Genomic DNA, 22,858 nt, shown 5'->3' with positions numbered 1-22,858 from the left:
TGGCTCCTTCATCTGGGTGGCTCCATCCACACCTCTGCTCACATTAAACCCACCAACAGCACCTACATTTTGAAAATTGCCATCCCTTCCACACCAAAAAATCCCTACCACACAGATTGGCCGCCCTGGGATGGTGTGTCTGCAGTGACAAGAACTCACTTTCCCAGTACAGTGAGTCTTATCAAGGCCTTCACAGACAGGCACTATCTATTTTAGAGCCCCGTGAGCCAATTTGGTGTTAATTTTCGAGGAGTATATACTAATTGTGTACAACTGGAAACAAAGTTAAGTCCACAGTAAACAGGAAATGGAAATGTCTAGGATAGCAGACAAAAGGTGTGACACTTCTTCGAGAAAACATCTACCTCCGACGATGTAGCTGATTTTGGAAACTAGTGGCAAAGTGGCTTGGGAGCTCATATCTGTCAGAGCCTTCACCTTGCCCCTTTCAGACTTGTGTGTGTTCATTATGATAAAAGAAGATTTGTACGACATCAGATTCGGTAATGAAGAAAGCAATACAAAAATGGCCTCAAGCTCGAGGCAAGGAATTCTTCAGTGAGGGGATAGGGAGTCTCTTAATAAGATGGAACAAGAGCTTACAAATTGCTGGATATTGCTTGACCACACGAGTGCACGTTTGGGAGCCTGTGTGAATGTGAGTACAATTGCTGGAAAAATAGCTACTGCCCAAAAGCTAGTCTGAATGCTGTTTTCTGATGAACGTTACTGTGCTCAACATTTCAGTCTGCTACACACGTGTGGTTACCTTTCTCATAATTTATGTATTGCTCTAGTCAGGAATTTCAATTGCTGTTACAACAAACAATTGTATCAATTTAATAAGCCACTTTTGTTGTACTATCTGTTCATTCACTAAACGACCCTCATAATTTCTGGCTCTAGGTGCACAATGAATATTCTGTACCTACTGCAAATGACAACCACAACTGGAGAAACAAGTGAGCCTGAACATACCTACACGAGATTGCTCGCCGCTTGGCCGGATAGCCTAACAGACGACGCCTCCGTTGCGCCCAGTGCCAGGGTGCCCCGCGTCGACCCCCTCTGCCAGGAGGTGGTGGTGTGGGGGCGGGGACAGCGGCGGCAGAGGTGGCAGCAGGAGTGCACCGGGGATGAAGTGAGACGGCAGTGCCGGCACCGGCGGCCGGTGGCGGTGGGCCGCCTTCAGGTGGCGCGCCAGGTTGCTGCCGTTGGCGAAGGTGCGGCCGCACTCCATGCAGGGGAAAGGTCTGTCGTCGCCGTGGTGCGTGCGCGCGTGCTTCGCCCGGTTCGCACGGTCACTGAAGCTGTCGTGACAAAATTTGTGTGTACTTGTCTGCAGCAATAAAAACACTAAAAATTTGGCACTAAACAAATTGTATTTCAGAGACTTTAAAGCATAATGTGTTCAGGAGTCTGATACAGAACTCATTATTAGTTGTCACAATAAAGTCTTTTAGTCATTTTTGTAACGTAGTTTGCAGTTATAACATTGTAGATTCCTTGTTGACATAATACTTGTGCAAATAATGCTTCTGTGTGTGTGTGTGTGTGTGTGTGTGTGTGTGTGTCACCAACAGTGTAATAAATTTTAATGTTTCTTTCAATCACATCATGAAACTGTTATGTTCTAAAAGGTTACCTGATTTTATAAAATTTATTTCTGTAAATTCAAATAATTGTAATAAGTATATACAAACTTTAAACCTAAATGAGTGTTAAACATTACTCAGTGTGTATCTTTATGCTTTATTATACCTGCATTTCAAAAATATCTTTGACCATCTCTTGCGTTGATAGTTTGTAACAGTTCAGATCTAGAGTTGATGAGAGCATGTGTGTAATCTAAAGCTCCACGTCAAGAAAATTAACACCTTATATCTGCGAAAAATAAATGGTATAAATGATGAAATTTATATCAACTGAAGTGTGTGGGAATGAAAAACCATGAATTCCACTTACAGAATGCAGAATGTAAGAAAAACTTGGTACCAGAATGGAAACTACAATCCAGTTAGGCAACATCAAACAGGATATAAGTACCATAAACTATTATGCTGCTTTTTGTTTAACCCTTCTGATTCACTGTTGGACTAGGTCTGACATTACAATTTTCCACTATGGCTCCAATGTCAGATGACATCTGAAACATTTTCGTTATTGCAATTTCCATCCACTGCATTGTTGGAATTTGGTAGTTGCACTTAGAATGAAGATCTGACAACTCAAAGTGCATTGCATTCACATGTTTCTATTACAACAATAGCCAGCAAAAATGTGTAGATGGTGATGATATTGCCAGGTGGTTTCTCGGAGACATTGAGGATTAAGAATTTTGTGATGTGAGTGATTGGAAAGAAACTTCTGCCATCTGCAGTGATGTAAGCTCTGGTGAATTGGAATCTACTGATGGAATGGAAAGTGATGAAGAGACACAATCTGCAGCAAATAGCTGGAAAGTTTATCATGATGGCAGTAGTGATCTCATTAAGTTTCTTTTTTCTGTCTTGCAAGAAGGTTTTACCATTCCTCACTGTGTTCGACCAAACTCCAAACTTGAATATTTCCAACTCTACTTCACTGACAATCTTATTAGAGAAACAATGGAAACTCCAGGTTGGTATATCAACAATGTAAGGAAACGATAGACTGCTATTTACCATAAAGGTGTCTTGTTAAGTTGCAGAGAAGGACAACTAAAAGCACTTACACATTATCTTTTGGCCACAGCCTTCATTGAGAAAAGGAAACGAACGAACGAACGAACACACACACACACACACACACACACACACACACACACACACACACACACACACGTGCACGCTACAGCATGCACATCTCAAGCACACATGACTGCTGTCTCTGGCAGCTGACCAGAATACTGGTGTGCATGAGCTGTGTGTGTGTGTGTGGGGGGGGGGGGGGGGGGGGGGGGGGGGGGCGGCATTTTCTGACGAAGGCTGTAGCCAAAAGCTAATGTGTAAGTGCTTTTAGTTGTCCCTCTTTGCAACTTAACATGTCAACTTTACTGTAAGCAGCAATCTGTATGTTTCGTACATTGGTAATCTTACTAGTGAAATTGTGGATCCTATAAATATGAGTGCTAAAGAAAAGATACAGAAAGTCACTCCACTTACAAAACACTCAATGTGGCACTTGTGGAGGGATGTTTCATTGGAAGAACCGAAGTATTTTCTAGCTGTAATATTGAATGTGACCTTGAATTTGAAGACAGAATTAGTTGACTATTTTACAGAAATCTGGCTAGAATGAGCTACATTTTTTCAAGACTGTTTCTTTCTCATCTTCACTCACAAAGTGCCAGCAACTGATGATGCAGAACTGAGTGGCTCTTTACTGTCATCCAGAATGGGGCACCAACTCTGCTTCCATGGACGGCCACACTTTTCTCCAGCTCTTTAGTATAGTAGCACTCTCCAACTTATCCCATGCTGCTGCTGTTTGGAAAACATCACGTAAGTTGTCTAATTTCCATACCTTCAACATAGCCTCGGTAGTCTCCTTTACACACTCGTTCAGCAAGGAGGCAAGAACAAGTCAATAATGATGTCTGATCGATGGGATTCTAGAGTCACATCAAAAGGATGACTGGGAGCACTGTCAGTTATAAAGATAGCTTCCAGTGAACACCTTTTCTTCTTCAGCTCTTTTTACATACCTGGTACAAACGATTTGTGGAACCACTCAGAGAATATTTCTCTGTCCATCCGTGCTTTCTTCTCAGCTCGATATTGCACTGGTAGTGTATTTCTGTAGCTGCATTGAAAACAATGTGACTGTTGAAATTTCCCAATCACAAGCTTCCTTCTTGTCCTTGGCAGCTAACATTTTTGAAGGAAGCATCTTGTAGAAGAGACGAGTTTCAACAGCATTGTACAAAGCATCAGCAGTTAACTCTTCCTTCCCTATTATCTTCTGAATCTTCCTTATAAACTCTTTTGCATCTTCTCCATTATCTGAGCAACTTTCCCCGGTGACTGTAAGCTGGCAAATGCTTTTTTGTTGTTTCTTCCAGTTTGATAGCCAGCTATCACTTGCGGTCAACAAGTTACTGCCATCAAGTTGTTTGTTAAATGCAACTGTTTACCACTGAAAAGAATTCCCTTACTGAGTTGTTGTTGGAGCATACAAAAACAGCTGCGTCCAGTTCTTCATTCTCACTCTTTCTCATAACCTTCCGTTTTCACAATTCACTTTCCATATGGATCGCGTACTGCTGAAAGACAGCTTCTTTCTTTTTGATGTCAGAAACAGTCACCTCTCCTTCGTTCAACTTAACTAAATTTTAAATACTGAATTGTAAGAAAGCCATAATCTCCAATACATGTGCAGTGTTTAACACTGTTATTACCAAACAATGAAGTTGTGCTCGATGATTCAGCATTGTGCACATCATTTCTGCTCGAGTGACTAGAGACTGGTTGTGGGCCGGAGTATTGACAGGCCAAACTATTGGGAGCTGGCTCAGCAAGGGTCGAGTGTATTTCTTGGGTATCCAGCAGGTTGGCGCCATACAGGAGGCGCAATATTTTGACAAGCCAAGTTCTAGTCAGGAAGTCTTCCCTATAACTTCGCCCCCCGACAATGCTGATAACTCAAGCCGGCCTTCTGCAAGTGATGACTGGGCACAATAGTGACTGAAGAGTGTTGCTGGGGCACAGTCTGGCATCCGCAGTCCCACTGAGATTTTCACATACACTGCTGCTGTCCTCAGACCGTCTTCAAGGCTGATGCCCAGGCCTTGCTTAATTGAAAACTGCTGTCTTTTATTTATCAACTCATTGTGAGCTGCATCTGTATGGCCTCTTTAGCTCAATCCCAGAAAGTGTCAGGCTGTCCCAACAACTTGGTGCTGTCATAATTCGTGACATGTCCATTAGAGGAGCAGTATATTGCTACAGCAGCCATTTATTGTCCGTGTGGTGTTTATGCTCTTCTGTGCTGTCTGGACAGTCTGATCTACACACACACTGTAATATTTCTGGTTTTACTGTCATCATACTCAGCTACAAAAAGCTCTCCTTAGAGCAGTTGAGAAGCCAGCAGTCAGAAGATGATGTAATGTGGTGTGAGGTAGCAATAGTGGGTGTTGGCTCAATATGGGTATCCTGAGAACCGCCTACATTGTGGCCGTCCTCTGCAATTGGCTGCTTTATTTGGAAGTAATGTGCCAAAATGGTAAATGTGTGTTATTAATATTAGAAAAACTAAACAGGCAATTTACTTGTCTTTCATACAAAAGCATCTCTCAATAACTGGCTATCATTCCATTATTTCAAAAGTGTTAACTAGCAACAGAATAATAAATAACTGGTAAACAAAAAGGCAGACAAAGCACTTTGGAGCTCTTTGAATCACACCTAACTTGGATGGTGGGCGAAAAGGTTCAGCTGTACAATCAGTGTTGGTTCAGCAGTTTTGGAGGACAGACATGCCTGCCATGTTCAGTATCAGCTAAGACTTAATAGCAATCTCTGCTTTGTAAATGTGATAGCTCGACTGGGAGTCTCAGAGGACAGACATGTTGCCTGCCGCCATCATTATTGGCTAAGAACTTAATTACCAACCAATGGATTTTTGGAGATGCGGTTAAGAACTAGTTTTATAGTAATTACGTAAAACTGCATTCTGTTATTTTGTTTATTCTCTGTGAAAGTGCGAAGAATGGAAATTATTTGTGACTCATAAAGTGGACTATAATTGCACAGTTTCTTGTATTCTGCTGACAAAAAAGCGAATAGCATGCTGTTTAAACAAACCAATTCAAAATTAAATTATTTTTACAATACCAGTTCCTTGCTAACAGTTTATCACAACCTCAAGACAATGGACTCACGATCTACGTGCTGTTTTCTGTGCAGGAGACAACAACTACAAAAGACTGCAGGTTGGTGAACACTATTCAGAACTTAGGCATTCCACTTAAGGCAGTGGAAGCAACTAGGCATCGCAAGTGTACTGCAATCTTAGTACAAACGACATCAGTGACACGTTATCTGTGGTAACACAGAGCAGGTATGAAGAGCACAAATTTTCGAGGGAAGGAATTTACTGACATGAGACTGAGTGAGTCTGAGCAGAGGAAACAATTGAAAAGTCTGTGTCGCCGGACATACTTGTGGCCTGATACAGGGCGAAGAGCTCGGCTGTAAGTACTGAACCGCGTGCCGGAAGTCAATATCGAACGACACGGGTGCCAATGACGAAGGCACACCCAACCCACAGTCAGTCCGAGAGCTGACAATGTACACAAAGGTATGATCGCGAAGTTCCATGTGAAGGTCGTGAAACTGAAGGCGATAGAGTGAGGCTAGAGTAGTGTCCTTAGGCCAGGGTTAACATGGGTCGCTTCATGAAGATAAGGCGGTGAATGGTTCACAGCCACCGGGAAAGTCGCAGGTAGTGTGAAGTTAAGTCGTCGTAGCAAGTGCCGAAAGCAGACTCCAGGAGGTAACAGAGAAGAGGGATGTGCCCCAAGGGATCAAGGGAATCATCAAAGGAAGAGACATAGGATGGGCGGCCATGCATGGAAGACAAACAGCATGCATACCTGCTGAGGAGAAAGTCACGGTGGTAGGACAGTGATAGTTCAGCAGCTTCAGCATAAAGAATCTCTACCAGGCTAGTGAAAAAGGTGCCCATGGCCAAATGGATGCCACAATGGTGGACAGTGTTGAGACGGTGTAAGAGTGATGGACGTGCAGATGAATAAACAAAGCCCCCGATTCGAGATTCAAACAAGCGTCCGGTACAAACGGAGGAGAGTGGTTCGAACACCATCCCAGGAAGCACCAATGAGGACATGTAAGACAATGACGAATCGCATACAGCGGGCTGCCATTTCAGACACATGGGAGGACCAAGAGAGTTTCCTATCGAGCATGAGCCCCAGCAATTTTGTAGTTTCAATGAACAGAAGGGCAGCAGGCCAAAGATGTAAAGATGGTGGGAGAAACCATCTACGTCGCCAGTGGAAAAACGAAAGCCACTGTTGATGCTCCAGGAGTAAAGATGATCAAGACATCACTGAAAGACGCCACTCCGTAAGACAGGTCCATGGAGAACTGCAATAGATGGCAAAATCGTCAACAAAAAGGGAGCTAGAGATGCCCAGGGGGAGAAAGGTCATTATAGGGTTAATGGCATAGCAAAGAGGACGACGCACAAGACGGAACCCTGAAACACACCGTTTTCTTGCATAAAAGTATTTGACAAGACACAACCCATGTTGTTGTTGTTGTTGTTGTGGTCTTCAGTCCTCAGACTGGTTTGATGCAGCTCTCCGTGCTACTCTATCCTGTGCAAGCTTTTTCATCTCCCAGTACCTACTGCAACCTACATCCTTCTGAATCTGCTTAGTGTATTCATCTCTTGGTCTCCCTCTACGATTTTTACCCTCCACGCTGCCCTCCAATACTAAATTGGTGATCCCTTGATGCCTCAGAACATGTCCTACCAACCGATCCCTTCTTCTGGTCAAGTTGTGTCACAAACTTCTCTTCTCCCCAATCCTATTCAATACTTCCTCATTAGTTATGTGATCTACCCATCTAATCTTCAGCATTCTTCTGTAGCACCACATTTCGAAAGCTTCTATTCTCTTCTTGTCCAAACTATTTATCGTCCATGTTTCACTTCCATACATGGCTACACTCCATACGAATACTTTCAGAAATGACTTCCTGACACTTAAATCTATACTGGATGTTAACAAATTTCTCTTCTTCAGAAACGCTTTCCTTGCCATTGCCAGCCTACATTTTATATCCTCTCTACTTCGACCATCATCAGTTATTTTGCTCCCCAAATAGCAAAACTCCTTTACTACTTTAAGTGCCTCATTTCCTAATCTAATTCCCTCAGCATCACCCGACTTAATTAGACTACATTCCATTATCCTTGTTTTGCTTTTGTTGATGTTCATCTTATATCCTCCTTTCAAGACACTGTCCATTCCATTCAACTGCTCTTCCAAGTCCTTTGCTGTCTCTGACAGAATTACAATGTCATCGGCGAACCTCAAAGTTTTTATTTCTTCTCCATGAATTTTAATACCTAGTCCGAATTTTTCTTTTGTTTCCTTTACTGCTTGCTCAATATACAGATTGAACAACATCGGGGAGAGGCTACAACCCTGTCTTACTCCCTTCCCAACCACTGCTTCCCTTTCATGTCCCTCGACTCTTATAACTGCCATCTGGTTTCTGTACAAATTGTAAATAGCCTTTCGCTCCCTGTATTTTACCCCTGCCACCTTTAGAATTTGAAAGAGAGTATTCCAGTCAACATTGTCAAAAGCTTTCTCTAAGTCTACAAATGCTAGAAACGTAGGTTTGCCTTTCCTTAATCTTTCTTCTAAGATAAGTCGTAAGGTCAGTATTGCCTCACGTGTTCCAGTGTTTCTACGGAATCCAAACTGATCTTCCCCGAGGTTGGCTTCTACTAGTTTTTCCATTCGTCTGTAAAGAATTCGTGTTAGTATTTTGCAGCTGTGACTTATTAAGCTGATAGTTCGGTAATTTTCACATCTGTCAACACCTGCTTTCTTTGGGATTGGAATTATTATATTCTTCTTGAAGACTGAGGGTATTTCGCCTGTTTCACAACCCATAACCACCTTGAAAACTTGGTCTTTTAAAAATTCCTGAAGGAAACTGGGCATGCAGCCACGGAAGCCCAACATGTAAAGAGTATGGAGAATACCAGTTCTCCAGCAGGTGTTGTAGGCCTTCTCCAAATTGAAAAACATGGCCACAGTCTGGGATTTCCACAGAAAACCATTCATGACATGGGTGGATAGAGTAACGAGATGGTCAACTGCAGAACACAGTGCTCTAAATCCACACTGTGCATTCATTAGTAAATTGCACAACTCGAGCCACCATACAAGCTGGGTACAAATCATATGTTCCATCACCTCGCAAACACAGCTGGTGAGAGACATGCAGTGATAGCTAGAAGGAAGGTTTGTGTCCTTACCAGGCTTAGGTATGGGTATGACGATGGCTTCACACCAAAGTCCAGGAAATGTGCCCTCTGCCCAGATGTGGTTGTATGTGTTAAACAGAAAGTGCTTGCCCGCAACAGAAAGGTGCTGCAACATCTGAATGTTGACAGCGTCTGGCCCTGGGGCAGAGGATCAGGATGAACTGAGAGCATGATCTAGCTCCCTCACAGTAAAAGTGGCATTGTAGCACTCACAATTCTGAGAAGAGAACATTATCACCAGAGCCTCCTCTGATTGTTTCCAATGGAGGAAGCAAAATGGTGGCCCAAGGTGTTGGAGATAGCAATAGGGTCCACAATAACATCGTCTGCTATTGTCAGGACGGAAATTGGCGAATGGATCTTGGTTCCAGAGAGCCATCGGAAGTTGGCCCACATGACAGAGGAAGGGCTGGAACTGTTAAAAGAACTAGCGAATGAAATCTAGATAGCTTTTTTGCTATCCTGAAGAACATGACAACACTTCGCAAGTATCTGTTTATAATGAATGCAGTTTGCCATCGTAGGATGATGGTTAAAAAATGAGGAAAGCACATCTCCAACGCGAATTGTATCGTGGCATGCCTCAGTCCACCAAGGAATTGGGACACGGCCTGGTAAAGAGGAAATGTGAGGAATGGAATGTTCCACAGCAGTAAGGATAACTTTTGTGAGATATTCCACCTGGTCATCACAACTGGGGAAATCTTGCACCAGGGAGGAATAAAGCTGCCAGTCAGCCTTAGTAAGCTGCCACTGGGCGTGCACATGGATGGGGTAGGAGTCAGCAAATGGGTAGCACAGGGGAAATGGTTGCTAGAGTAAGTGTCAGAAAGAACGGACCACTCAAGACGACGGACAAGCTGGACAGTGCAGAAGGATAGGTCCAAATGGTAATATGTGTGCGAGAAGTCAGAAAGGAAAGTGAGTGCTTCATCGTTAAGGCAGAAGAGGTTAAGTTGGTTAAGAAGGTCAGCCAAGAGGGCACCTCTCTAACAGGTCCTGGGAGAACCCCAAAGGGGATGATGGGGTGGGGAGTTCTTTGGGGGAGGAGACCAGACAGTGAGGTCATCAGTCTCTATGGAGTAGGGAAAAAAGGAGGAGGAGGAGATTAGTGTTTAACGTCCCGTCGACAACGAGGCCATTAGAGACGGAGCACAAGCTCAGGTGAGGGAAGGATGGGGAAGGAAATTGGCCGTGCCCTTTCAAAGGAACCATCCTGGCATTTGCCTGAAGCAATTTAGGGAAATCACGGAAAACCTAAATCAGGATGGCCGGAGACAGGATTGAACCGTCATCCTCCCGAATGCGAGTCCAGTGTGCTAACCATTGCGCCACCTCGCTCGGTATATGGAGTAAAGGGGATGATACGCATTAAAGTCACCCAGTAGCAAAAATGGGGGAGGTAGCTGACCAATAATATGAAGGAAGCCTGCCCTGGTGACATCGAATGACGGAGGAGGGACATAAATGGCACAGCGAGAAAAAGTCAGGTGGAAAAGGAAAAGGCGAACTGCAACAGCTTGAAGATCGGTAGTGAGGGAGATGGGTTGACTATGAATGTCATCCCGTATGAGCAGTGTGACACCCCCATGAGACCTCAGAGGAAAGGTCAAAACGAATTGGTAAGAAATGTGAAAGCTCAAAGCGGCAGTAAGGGCGCAACTTTGTTTCCTGAAGGCAGAGTACAAGAGGACGCTGCGATGCTAAAAGCAGCCGTAAATCCTCTTTGTGGGACCAAAGGCCACACACGTTCCATTGGAGGAGAGTCACGATGAGGAAGAGATGTACGGGTGTCACGTCGGCAGCTGCCGAATGACAGCCATGAAGAGTCGCTACTACAGGGCACAGAAGCAGAAGGATCCTGCTCCATGGAGTCCACAGAAGCATCAGCTTGCTGGTGCTGCCGGTCTGTGGAGTCAAATGCTGAAAAACGGTTCGTGGTGCGCACCAGCAACACGGAGGCTGGCCAGGCTAAGGTATCACGTGGCAACACCATCAAAGAGGCTCTTCAAGTTGGCGAAGGAGAAGACAGTTTGTTTTTGGTGGACTTCTTTGAGCCTTTCCAGTTAGAGGAAGACTCGGGCATTGTTGGCTGGAGGGGCATAGGAAGTCTTCACGAGAGTACTCCTCCTGTCCTTTCCTGACTACCGGTTGTGTAGCTGGTGGATTTGCCCCTTGAGGCGGGAGTTCAGTGGCTTGTTGCACAGCTGGATGGGAGTACTGTGATGCTACCTTGACACTGGGCGATTTCACAACCTCAGGGATGAATTGGAGGTTGCATGTCTGCACGGCCATGTCCTTCATGAAGCGAGGGGTAGCAAGAACAGAACTATAGGTGCCAGATGGGAGAATGCAAGGTTTGTGACTAGCCAGTAACTCGCGAGCAACAGGGTAAGGCACTTTTTCCTTTAACCGGATCTCTTGGACAGAGCGTTCATCAAGATACATGGGACAATCCCGAGAGGAGGCAGCACGGTTACCACTGGAGTTGATACAGCAGGGAAGAGGAGGCGGACAATCACCCTCGTGCTCATTCCTACCACAGGTTACACATTTGGCTGGGAGTTGACAAGACGTTTTAGTGTGGTTGAAACAATGACACTGGTAGCGGCACATCAGGTTCAGAATGTATGGCCAGACTGTGATAATTTCGTAGCCTGCTCTCATCTTGGACGAAGCACCACTCTATCAAAGGTGAGAAAAAGAGTGCGGGTGGGCACTAAGGAGGAATCTACATTTTTCATTACCCAGTGTACAGCAATGACACCCTGATCAGAGAGGTAAGACTGGATTTCGGTCTCGATTAGACTGTCGATCAGCAGTGTAAATAACACCACAGGAAGAATTCAAAGTTATATGGGCCTCAGCATGAACAGGGTAGCTGTGCAGAAGTGAGGCAGCAAGCAATTGTTGTGCTTGAGAATCAGAAGTAGTCTCCAAAAGCAAAGTGCCATTACGTAAACAACAGGAGGACTTCACAGGGCTGGCAATTGCGTCAACACCTTTCTGAATAATAAACAGATTTACCGTCGCGAAGGACTGACCACCTTCAGTGCGTGAGACCACGAGGAGCCATGGTGCAGTGGGAAGGGTCTTTGAATCGTTGGCCTCATTACATATACGTTTCATAGACACTGATTGTGAAGATGTTTGACTCACTGCAAAAAAACTCCCCCATGATTGCCAGCGTCTGCAATGGCACACTCCTTTCAACTGGGGGCCCCCTTCACAAGGGGGCACAACCGCCTTAGGTGATTGTTCACACTCCAGGTCACACCTCTCGAACACCTGACAGAAGGACCATTCAGCAATTTGGAAAGGTTGCAGCTCAGACAATCACCCCTCCCTGAGCCTGGCCTAGACCAGGGGGTGTGTGTGAACCCTACCTGTCAAGCTGGGCTGGGAATTATGCATTACGCAGTCACCTGTTACCTGTCAGATGCATGGGCCGGCCTTCAGGAGCACACAAGGAGGAAGAAGAAAAAGAGGAACCTCATATACCGAAGTGGAGAAACGAGAGGAGACGGGAAACAGAGAAAGGAAACGGAAGCGAAAAATAATGGTGAGACTGTTCTTACGTCATCGACAGACAATGCAGAACATTCCCAGTACACCCCGGACATGTTCCCCAAGGGAGGGTAAAAAGAATAGCAAGAGGATAGAAAGGCAGCACGAAGGGCAAAGGCTGGAGCCCCGTGGTAGCCACAAACAAACCCACCAAAGAGCGGCGAGCCCCCTGGGGGGATCTCTTCATCGTGAAGGGGCTGGAGATATGCAAGTACAAATCTTTATGTGTCTGTTTATGGCAGACATTATCTCCTAACACACCAACTGGTCTTCGCTTGTGGAGCAACTGATTGTTTTATTCCATCTCCATAATGAATCTGCTGTTTATTCTCTGCTTTCCTCTTCCATCCTTTGATCTCCATCTTGGTCGGCCCTTCCTTCTGGTGGAATAGAATCTACCTTTCATTATTTATTTGTGCTTACTGTCATTGCTCATCCTTTCCATGTGTCCTAACCAGTGTGTTCTTTGAGATTTACATCTTTCCTTTGTATAAGCTCTTGCATTTCACTGTTGCACCTTACTCTCCAACTCTTGGCCCCTCTCACAGGCTCATAACTTTTTTTGCAGTATTTTCCTTTCAAATGCTCTTAGGCTGTTCATATCTGCTTCTATCATCACCCACATTTGTGACCTGTATGTAAAAACTGGTTGCACAAGGAAATACATCTACATCTACATCTACATTTATACTCCACAAGCCACCCAACGGTGTGTGGCGGAGGGCACTTTACGTGCCACTGTCATTACCTCCCTTTCCTGTTCGAGTCGCGTATGGTTCGCGGGAATAACGACTGTCTGAAAGCCTCCATCCGCGCTCGAATCTCTCTAATTTTACATTCGTGATCTCCTCGGGAGGTATAATTAGAGGGAAGCAATATATTCGATACCTCATCCAGAAACGCACCCTCTCAAAACCTGGACAGCAAGCTACACCGCGATGCAGAGCGCCTCTCTTACAGAGTCTGCCACTTGAGTTTGCTAAACATCTCCGTAACGCTATCACGCTTACCAAATAACCCTGTGACGAAACACGCCGCTCTTCTTTGGATCTTCTCTATCTCCTCCGTCAACCCGATCTGGTATGGATCCCACACTGATGAACAATACTCAAGTATAAGTCTAACGAGTGTTTTGCAAGCCACCTCCTTTGTTGATGCACTACATTTTCTAAGGACTCTCCCAATGAATCTCAACCTGGTACCCGCCTTACCAACAATTAATTTTATATGATCATTCCACTTCAAATAATGTAAACTAGGTTGACCTTGTAATTAGAGAATTCTTGAATACCTGTAAGTATCCAATATAGGCTCTGTTTCCATCTTTTATCCTTTCTCACATTGTTATCACTTCTTAAAATGACACTACCTTAGAATTGTACATTACCTTGTATTTGGTCTTGTTTTTGTTTACTGTACATCCAATTTTGCCACTTCTGCTTCCATTATTTTGTAGATATGTTTAAAGGTGTTTACACTGATCAGCCAGAACATTATGACCACCAACCTACTATCAATATAAACCCATCCATGTGATAGCAGCATCATCTGGTGAGGAATGACGGCTTGTCAGACACACGCATTGCGTTTGTAGTTTCAGTGAGCGTGCTATCTGTGTGTAAAATGGAGAAGGTGCTCGGTCTATCTGATTTTGACTGAGGGCAGATTGTGATGGCCCGGAGGCTCGGCATGAGAATATCGGAAACCACACGACTTGTTGGATGTTTGAGGAGTGAGAATCTTCGACATGTGGCGAAACCAAGGTGAAACCATGTCCGTGTATGGTGGAGTTGGGCAGCCACCCATCATTACGAACATCGGGTGTCAAATGCTGGGCAGACTGGTGAAACAGGACAAGCGACAAACTGTGGCGGATCTAACATCAGACTTTAATTCTGGGCAGAGTGCAAGTGTGTCTGAATACACAGTGCACAGTGCAACAACGGGCCTCCACAGCCGACAATCTGTGCATGTGCCAATGTTAACAGCATAACTTCAGCAATTACAACTGAAATGGGCATGTGACCACTGGCACTGGATGTTGGTACAGCGGCAGAGAGTTGTACGGACTGACGAATCTCTTCTTCGTGCCGACAGGAGAGCACAAATCTGTCATCTTCCAGGGAAACAACTCCTTGACAGCTGTAATGTGAGATGGAGACAAACTGCTGGTGGCACCATTATCCTCTGAGGAACATTCACGTGTGCATCCATGGGCTAAGTGGAGCTCATACACCATGGCGGCCAAGGATTGTTGCTCCTGATAGCAGACACTCACCCCTTCATGACAATCGTGTTTCCTGACAGCAGTGGCATTTTTCAAGGGGATAATGCACCATGACACAAGACCAGGAGTTAATGGAGTGGTTTGAGGAATGCAGCAGTGAGTTCCCAATGATGTGCTGGTCCCCCACTTCACTGGATTTGAACCAGATCGGACACATCTGGGATGTGATTGAATGTGGCATCAGAGCTCATCAGCCCCTCTTCGCAGAATTTATGGGAATTAGGTGACCTGCATCTGCAGATGTGGTGCCAACTCCCCCAAGGCCTTGCTCTTGCATGCAATGATGCTTCACTGCGGTTATCTGTGCCAAAAGTGGACATACCAGCTGTAGTAAGTAGTCATAATGTCCTGGCCGATCACTGTACATCTCTTGCCACAGTTGCAATATCATCTGCATATGCACATATCTGATTGGATTTCATAATTATTCAACCTCTGTTGTCTATTTTTTGTATTAGACTAGGCAGTGCTGAGCTGAACAGGACTGCAGAGAGACCTGCCACCCTGTTCCACTCCATCATTTGTGTCCATCATTATTAACTTTTTCTTAGCTTGTCACAGATGCCCAATTATTTTAAAATGTTATACAATGTTGGCCTGTTATACTATCGAATGACTGCTTAAAATCAACAAACAGGAAGTGAAAATCTACATCATAGTCATAAAATGTCTGCATTATTTGTCTAATAATAAACAACTGGTCAGAAGTGCCTCTATTTGGCCAGAAACCACGTTGGCATTCTCTGAGGATACTTCTTCATCCTTTCTTTCAGCACACTAGAAAATATCTTTTACTCCATATTCAATAAAGTTATGCCTCTATGATTTTCACAAGCTCACTTTCCTCCTTTCTTATATATAGGACATATTATTACAGTTTCCCAGTCTTCAAGCACGATTTCATTTTCCAATATGTTATTTCTTAGTACATGTATTTCGCATATTATAGGACAGGGGCGGGCAAACGTTGCACGCGGTTCATTAGTGCACAGCGCTGCACATGTGCTGCTTGCGTGCAATCGTCAACCGGGGTAGTGGCGACAGCCGGCAGGTTGCGGCGGTGTAGTACCAGGCTAAGCTGCGGACGTTGATGCGAAGCGATCACTACGCAGTGAAAGTTGTATTTCAAGAACCGGAAATTGCTGCATTACGCAAGAAAATGGAGAAGTGGAGATTTGCTATCTTTTAAAAAGGAATGGGAGAATCATTTTTTCTTTGTGCAAAAATCCGAAAATTAGAAATGTTTAATATGTGGCAGTATTCTCACTGGTCAGTGGAAGTTAAGTATTGAACGCCATATAATAAATTTCACAAGGACGAGTACAATTTATTGTCGGATTCTGAGCGGATGGAGAAATTGACTGAGCTTAAGAAGAGTGATATGACAATACTAGATGAATCTGACGTAAGTTGCTGTTGTCGCAAGAGATCTGCGACTTTCTTTCCTCATGTTTCTCATCTAACTGATTTAGCATTTTATGGAGCACTGCTTTCAATTTTTCAGGACGACAACAATGATAGCTCAGCAGTACGTGCAAGTTATAAGATTGTGCTTAATATAGTGAGAGCTGGAAAACCATTTGCTGAAAGTGAGTTTATAAAGGAGTGCATCAATGACGCTGCTGATTTACTTTGCCCACTAAATGCAAATCAGTTTCGAGCTATCACTATTTCTCAACGGACTGTAAGTCGTTGTATAAGTGCAATGGCAGGTGACATTTACCATCAATTAAGGAGTTAATTGCATTTTCCATCGCACTTGATGAGTCCACAGATATTTCAGACACTGCGCAATTAGTGATTTATGTCCGCTGCGTGGACGCTGCTCTGCACATAATAGAGGATTTTTTAGATATGATATCTTTAAAAAGCACGACCGCACAAACATCCTAAAAGCTGTTGAAGAAGCCGTTGATTCAGCTGGCTTAAACTGGGAACGTTTGGTGTCAGTGACAACAGACGGAGCACCTGCAATGAAAGGGGAACAAATGGGATTTCTTGGATTCCTAAGGAAAAAGCTACAGTGCACAGAAGAATCATTGTAGAGCATCCACTGCATTTTGCACCAAGAAGAACTCTGTGCAAAAGCAGCAAAACTGGGGGACGTCATGCAAGTGGTTATTCGGGTAGTTAATTATTTGAGATCCCACAGGCTTACAAATAGACAATTTCACACATATTTATCTGAAATTGGGGAAGAGTACGGTGACATACCATACCACAGTGAAGTCCGCTGGCATAGCCGCGGTAATGTACTCAAAAGATTTTTTGAGCTGAGAATACCAATAAATTAGTTTTTAAACGACAAAGGAAGGTATGACCCAAGGTTACAAGATCCAGAGTGGGTTGCCGACATCGCATTTAAAAGTGGACACTACCAGACACATGAATGCATTGAACACAAGTTTGCAAGGATAAAATCAACTAATTTGTGAAATGGCTGAAAAGGTGCAAGCTTTCACTAGCAAGCTTGAGCTGTGGGAACAATAGCTCTCGTCAGGGAACGCAGAACATTTCCTGCTCTGTCTACTGTGCGAGAACAGAACTGCAAAGAATATGTTTCCGTACTTAATACAATAAAAGAGGAATTTCTCAAGTGATTTGGGGATATATTACATTTATCCCAAGCTTTTGAATGGTTCTCAAGAATATTTTCTGTTTCTGTTGTTGATATTCATCCCAATTTGCAAATGGAATTAATAGAGCTACAGTGTAATTCTCATCTGAGAGACAAGTTCCTTTTGGCAAGACATGTAATAAGACTTTTATCACGACTTTCCACAGCAAGAGTTTCCTCATCTCCATCATGAAGCCGCGAAGATAATGTCAATGTATGGCTTGACATACGTTTGTGAGAGATTTTTTTCTGTTATGAAAATTAATATGTCTCAGTTAAGAGCAAACATTAGTGATGAAAATTCGCGCAACTGTTTGTGTTTGTCTGTATGTAGAAAATTTGTTCCAGACATTAAATGTATTGTAAACTCCACCTGTGATAATTGAATAAAATGTATCGTAGGTAATAGGTACTCTTTCAAACCATGATTTCTTTCAAGAACTCCTACTAACCTTATTCCTTCATTCAATAAAACAAGCTAGGGAACAAAACGTATTACAGAGGAAGGAGCGGAGAGACATTATGGTGGGGAGGGGAGAGAAGCGGGTGGCCAGCTTGCCCCTGCGTGCACGCGGAACACCTGTTAACTGCACATGTGCAAGTGCACTGCACACATGCAGTATTCCTGCCCGCCCCTGTTATAGGATGACCACCAAATTTTGTAAGAACTGACACTATCCCATCTCCACCACGCGCACAGTTATTTTTCAGTTTATCACGGACTGAACTTCCTGCATTGTTGATCTTTTTGCTTCTTTCCTTTCATTTCTCTTGCCTCTATATTCACCTCCTGTTCTTGAGGATTTCTGGTCTAAATTGGTATTGAGCATATCTTCAAAATATTCTGCACATCTCTGCAATATTTTTTGTTTGTCTCTGATCATCTTACCATTTCTATTCCCTTACCATTTCTATTTTCAGCCAACACAAAACACACATAGTGTCGATTGAAAATTTTCTCTTGTCTTCCCTGTTGCACAACAGATTTTTTTTGTTTCATTCTGTTCCTTTATTTCTCCTATCTCCTGAAATTTTGCTGTCAGCCATTCCCTTTCCCTTTTCTTACATATACTATGACTATCAGACATGCAGATCTGTACATCTTTGACTGATGTGGTAATTTGTGTTTTTACTTATACACGGTCAATTTGGTTAAGTGCTGAACTTAAATTTAATTTCCATTCTCCAAGATGTATTCTTTCATGTGGAAAACACATACTCTTGATGAGTGAATTATTCTTAGCATCAAACTAACCTAACATATCTCCATTCTCATTACTTTCATCATGTAATGTTTATTTTCCCAATACTCTTCCACATTCATTTTGCCCAACCTACACATTGAAGTTTCCCAAAACTAGCAGTGAGTTGTAGTTTTGTACTTTACCACATGCGCTTTCAAAGTCTTCCTAAAACTGTTCTTTTATTCCTTCCTCTCCTGATGTGTATGCTGTTAGTATTGTTATATTCCTGGAGTTCCCCTTCATTATCAGTCTGCTGAATCATGCATTTAAAGGGTCAAATTCCAAAAGACTTCTCCTAAACTCTTTTCTTGTTATAAAGCCTGTTGTTCTTTCGGGCCCATTGTATGTATAGCAGAGATTACTGAGGCATATTTATCTGTCCTTGCCCTTGCCATCTCACTTCTTGTAGTGCCACAATACTGTACTTAAACTTTACGATTTCTTCAGCTATTTCTCTCCATTTTTCCAGGTTTCTACATTGTTCATGTATTCCAAATTACTATTGTCAAATGTTTTGTCCTTTTTCTTTGCCAAAGTTGTGTTCTGTATGTCCACTCATTATCAGAGACTCTCATTATAGTTCCATAATGTGACATTTTTACAAGGTGAGGGTTAATGGCCCCACACCCAACCTCCACTCTAGAGGACACAGATATTTTTTTAAGAGTACTTCCCGAAAAGGTTGGCTTCCCTACACCTTTTGGGACCTCTCTGCATACTTTCTCTGGCTCTTCTGTTGAGACAACACCAACTCTGTTGTCCTGCCAGTAGCTACACTACCGCCGCCACAGCCCTCAACTCAATCAGAGCAAGAGAACCATCCTGCCCTGCACCACAGGCACCTTCGATAAGTGATGTCCCCTTGGAGGGAATCTGATGTTCTGGTGCAGTGAATTCAGGTACTGCAAGACATTTCGCAGACAATATCATCTGAGCGGTCAGATTATGAACGCATCGGCTACGTATAAAAAAAAAGTGAGAGAGCTTGAAAACTGCTGACTTCGGGGCTGCTTCTTCAAATGCCTCCCTAAACATATTGGCCACTATTGGCGATGGCAGGCAGCCCATCGCCACTCCCTATATTTGTTGGGTTGGCAGTAATTCCTGTCGAATAAAAAGTAGGTTGATGTAAACACAAATTAAGACAGTCTCATTAGTGCTGGCCCACACTTTTCTGCTATGAGGCCTAGGGAGTCTCTTAGAGGCACTCTCTTAAAGATTGACAAAATGTTGAAGCTCACTGTAGGGTCTTCTCAGCCCAATAGACAGTTCATCAGCTGCCAGACGAAATGTAACAAATCCCAATCATGGTGCTGGTATCTGCCCACTGAGGGGCTGAGAAGCAGTCAGATGTTTAGCTAATTCAAGCATCGGTGCACTGATTTTACTAACAATTGGGTGGATTTACATTCATCCTCATGGACTTAGGTAGTCCGTAAAGTCTAGGTGGTGCAGCTGCTTGTGGACAAAATCGCTTCACTCTCTTACCTTGGACTGTGTGCTTCAGAAGCTCACGTGTCTTCCTCTTCAGTCAATTGCTTGGAATGTATTCTATTCTGCTGTGGGCATCATCCCCTCACAGGTCACACATTTTTTGCTTGTGTACTTGAAGCCGTAGTAGAAATATAGAAATTTCTGTGTCTCCTGGAAGGATGACTGTCCACCTCCTCAGAGGCACTTAAGCACTTTCCTCTCTTCCAGAGATGTTCAGCTTTGATGGAAGCACCCCAGTATGTGTACAGAATGTTTCACATCTCATTTCCTCCACAGCAGGTTGCAGAAGTTCAAGAGCAACCTGTTTCACCATGCTGATAAATTCCACTGTCTTAAGGGTTGTCAGTGTCAGTGCGAAATTTGACCCTTTCCTAGTACACTGGCAATTAGTTTTTCTGTACAATCATTTATAGATCCACGAGGTTCTTCTCGTGATGGTTCGGCTGCAAGGGATCCATATTTATTGCTTCATCTGCAAGCGGCTGACTGTTGTGTTCTGCTGGCTCAAGACCAGCTAAAAATACCTATCAACTTCCACGAGTTAGGGGAGAGTGTCGACACCAACTGCAACTGAACATGAAGAGTTATCTCAAGGTCTCATCAAATGTATCAGATCCTCTCCCTTACTAGGGCCAAGCTGACTCTTCTGTTTAGCTGGTTAGTGGCTGGAGTTATGACGTGATTAATGACCTTTGCAAAAGATGGTACAATACAGTCCTCTCATCATCTCAGCAGAAAGACCAGGGAGGCCAGAAGGCTCTCCCTATGCTGAAGCTTGTCTAGCTTCTTCAGTTTATTGTGTATCTCTTCCCCGTACAGGTATTTGATGTGTGAGTCTAGACTCTTATTCAACAATTGTCTTAAAAACGTAGCTGACTCAGTACTGTTCAACAAGCAGAATGGATACGGAAGTGATGGTCTTGTGGTGACAATGTTATTGCAGTAACACAAACAGGAAAAAACTACCAAGTTTATTGTGGAACACGTTTTGCCTTTACAGACTACGAGAAAGTTTCTGACAGGGTCAGTCGATATATTTTAAGATGTTCTTTAGAAAGATGATGGTAAACCTATTTACACTCTTTTTAATGACAATAATGAAACTTGATTATACAGTGGAAAATCAATGTCAACTGAGACATTAATATTGGACCAGATGAGTGGATAAACACTACGACATTTGCTGAAGACCAAATAATTTTACAGGAGAGTGAGGATGATTTGTTTGGAGCAGAAATGAAACAACTAAAATTTTAAAATTTCTCACAAAAAGATTAGTATTATGGTTTTTAAATGAAAAGGAATGTGTGCTCCAAAAACAGTACTAAATGGTTATGTTCTAAAACAAGTTTTTCATTTTAACTTTTCATGCTGCAAGCTACCAGGTCGAAAATGAGGTACAGAACAAATTAAATACATCCCACATCATTTGTGGTACTGCGACCAACAGAGCGCATAAAAAAAAAAAAATTAAAAAAAAATTAAATTTTATGAAGTATCATGTCCAGAATGAAGATGTCAGAGCTGAATTGGCAATATATTCACTAAATGAATCAACAAAAAGTTGAAAAAACGACTAGAATAAATCAATAATGAGCCTTACACAGGAAGCACAGTTACGTGTAGATCTATAAACCACAAGAAAGAATAGACCAAACTGGGCCTTGTGCTCTAGTGATAAAGTGCATGCCTGGAAACCAAAAGGTCGCAGGATCGAATCCTGCTCATGCCAAAGATTTTTCAGTCTGCCTTTAACTAGCCTTCACCCCTCAATGATGTGCACATTTGCAGGAAATGACACTACATTCTACATTATACCATAGAGCCCCTTCCCCAGTCTGATAACTGGGATAGGTTAGGGATCCGCAAGCCACCAAAATTGAGTCCCATTGAAAGTTATCGAATGGCATGAAATTATTATATTATAATAATCGACAGCTGAAAGTCGACTACAGCAACCTAGATTACAGCAGCTTACCGTCTCGGGCACTGCGGGCACGGATAGGGCAGGTCCCCAGTGTGCGTGCGCATGTGCTTGGCCATGTTGCCGCTGTCGTTGAAGCGCTTCCCACACACATCACAAGCAAACGGCTGCTCGCCTGTGTGGGTGCGCATGTGGCGGGCAAAGCTGTGGGTGAGGTGGAAGCACTTTCCACAAGCATCACACCTGTTCGGGAACAGAAAGGACACTTTAATACGAGGAAAGATGTCACAAATAATACATTTTCAGTATATGGCACTGTGTCACACTGTGATAAAATCTATGCACACTGCTTTGTTTGCAGATCTTGAGTGTCAATTGTGTACATGTTACCGATTATATAGCAGTAGTACATATCAGTCAGTATATGAGTAATTTAATATGGCCACTGTCATGAATGTAGCTCACTCCTGTTTGTTGAGACGAGCACACAAGCCCGTGGAATCGATAATACTAACATCTCTTCCCCTTTTAGTTCTCAGGTTTTCAAGTCTCGTCCAGTGCAGGCAACAACAATCAGTATTTCCTTCCCATCCTGTACAATTAAGACCACATAATCCAGGATTCTGAGCAATTTTTTTGTAACTTTCCCCATTTCCTACAACTCACCTGATGTGTTGCTCTTTCATATTAGATACTTAACTTAATGGGTG

The 22,858-nt window shown here is 43.3% G+C and overlaps 1 protein-coding gene across 1 annotated transcript; it reads right to left on the bottom strand.

Annotated features, from left to right (window-relative positions):
* Nucleotides 1-1,162: 1,162 nt before the first annotated feature.
* Nucleotides 1,163-22,834, bottom strand: LOC124770389 (protein krueppel-like; the record flags this gene model as incomplete). Its single annotated transcript, XM_047249214.1, has 3 exons — nt 22,815-22,834; nt 22,203-22,391; nt 1,163-1,310 (listed from the first exon to the last, which is right to left on the bottom strand). Coding segments are annotated over exons 1-3 (357 nt in total), but the record flags the coding sequence as incomplete, so codon positions are not given.
* Between the last annotated feature and the right edge of the window lie 24 nt (nt 22,835-22,858).

The sequence above is a fragment of the Schistocerca piceifrons genome, unplaced genomic scaffold (assembly GCF_021461385.2).
Source record: "Schistocerca piceifrons isolate TAMUIC-IGC-003096 unplaced genomic scaffold, iqSchPice1.1 HiC_scaffold_828, whole genome shotgun sequence".
NCBI lineage: Eukaryota > Metazoa > Arthropoda > Insecta > Orthoptera > Acrididae > Schistocerca > Schistocerca piceifrons.
This window is presented reverse-complemented; position numbering and strand designations above follow the sequence as displayed.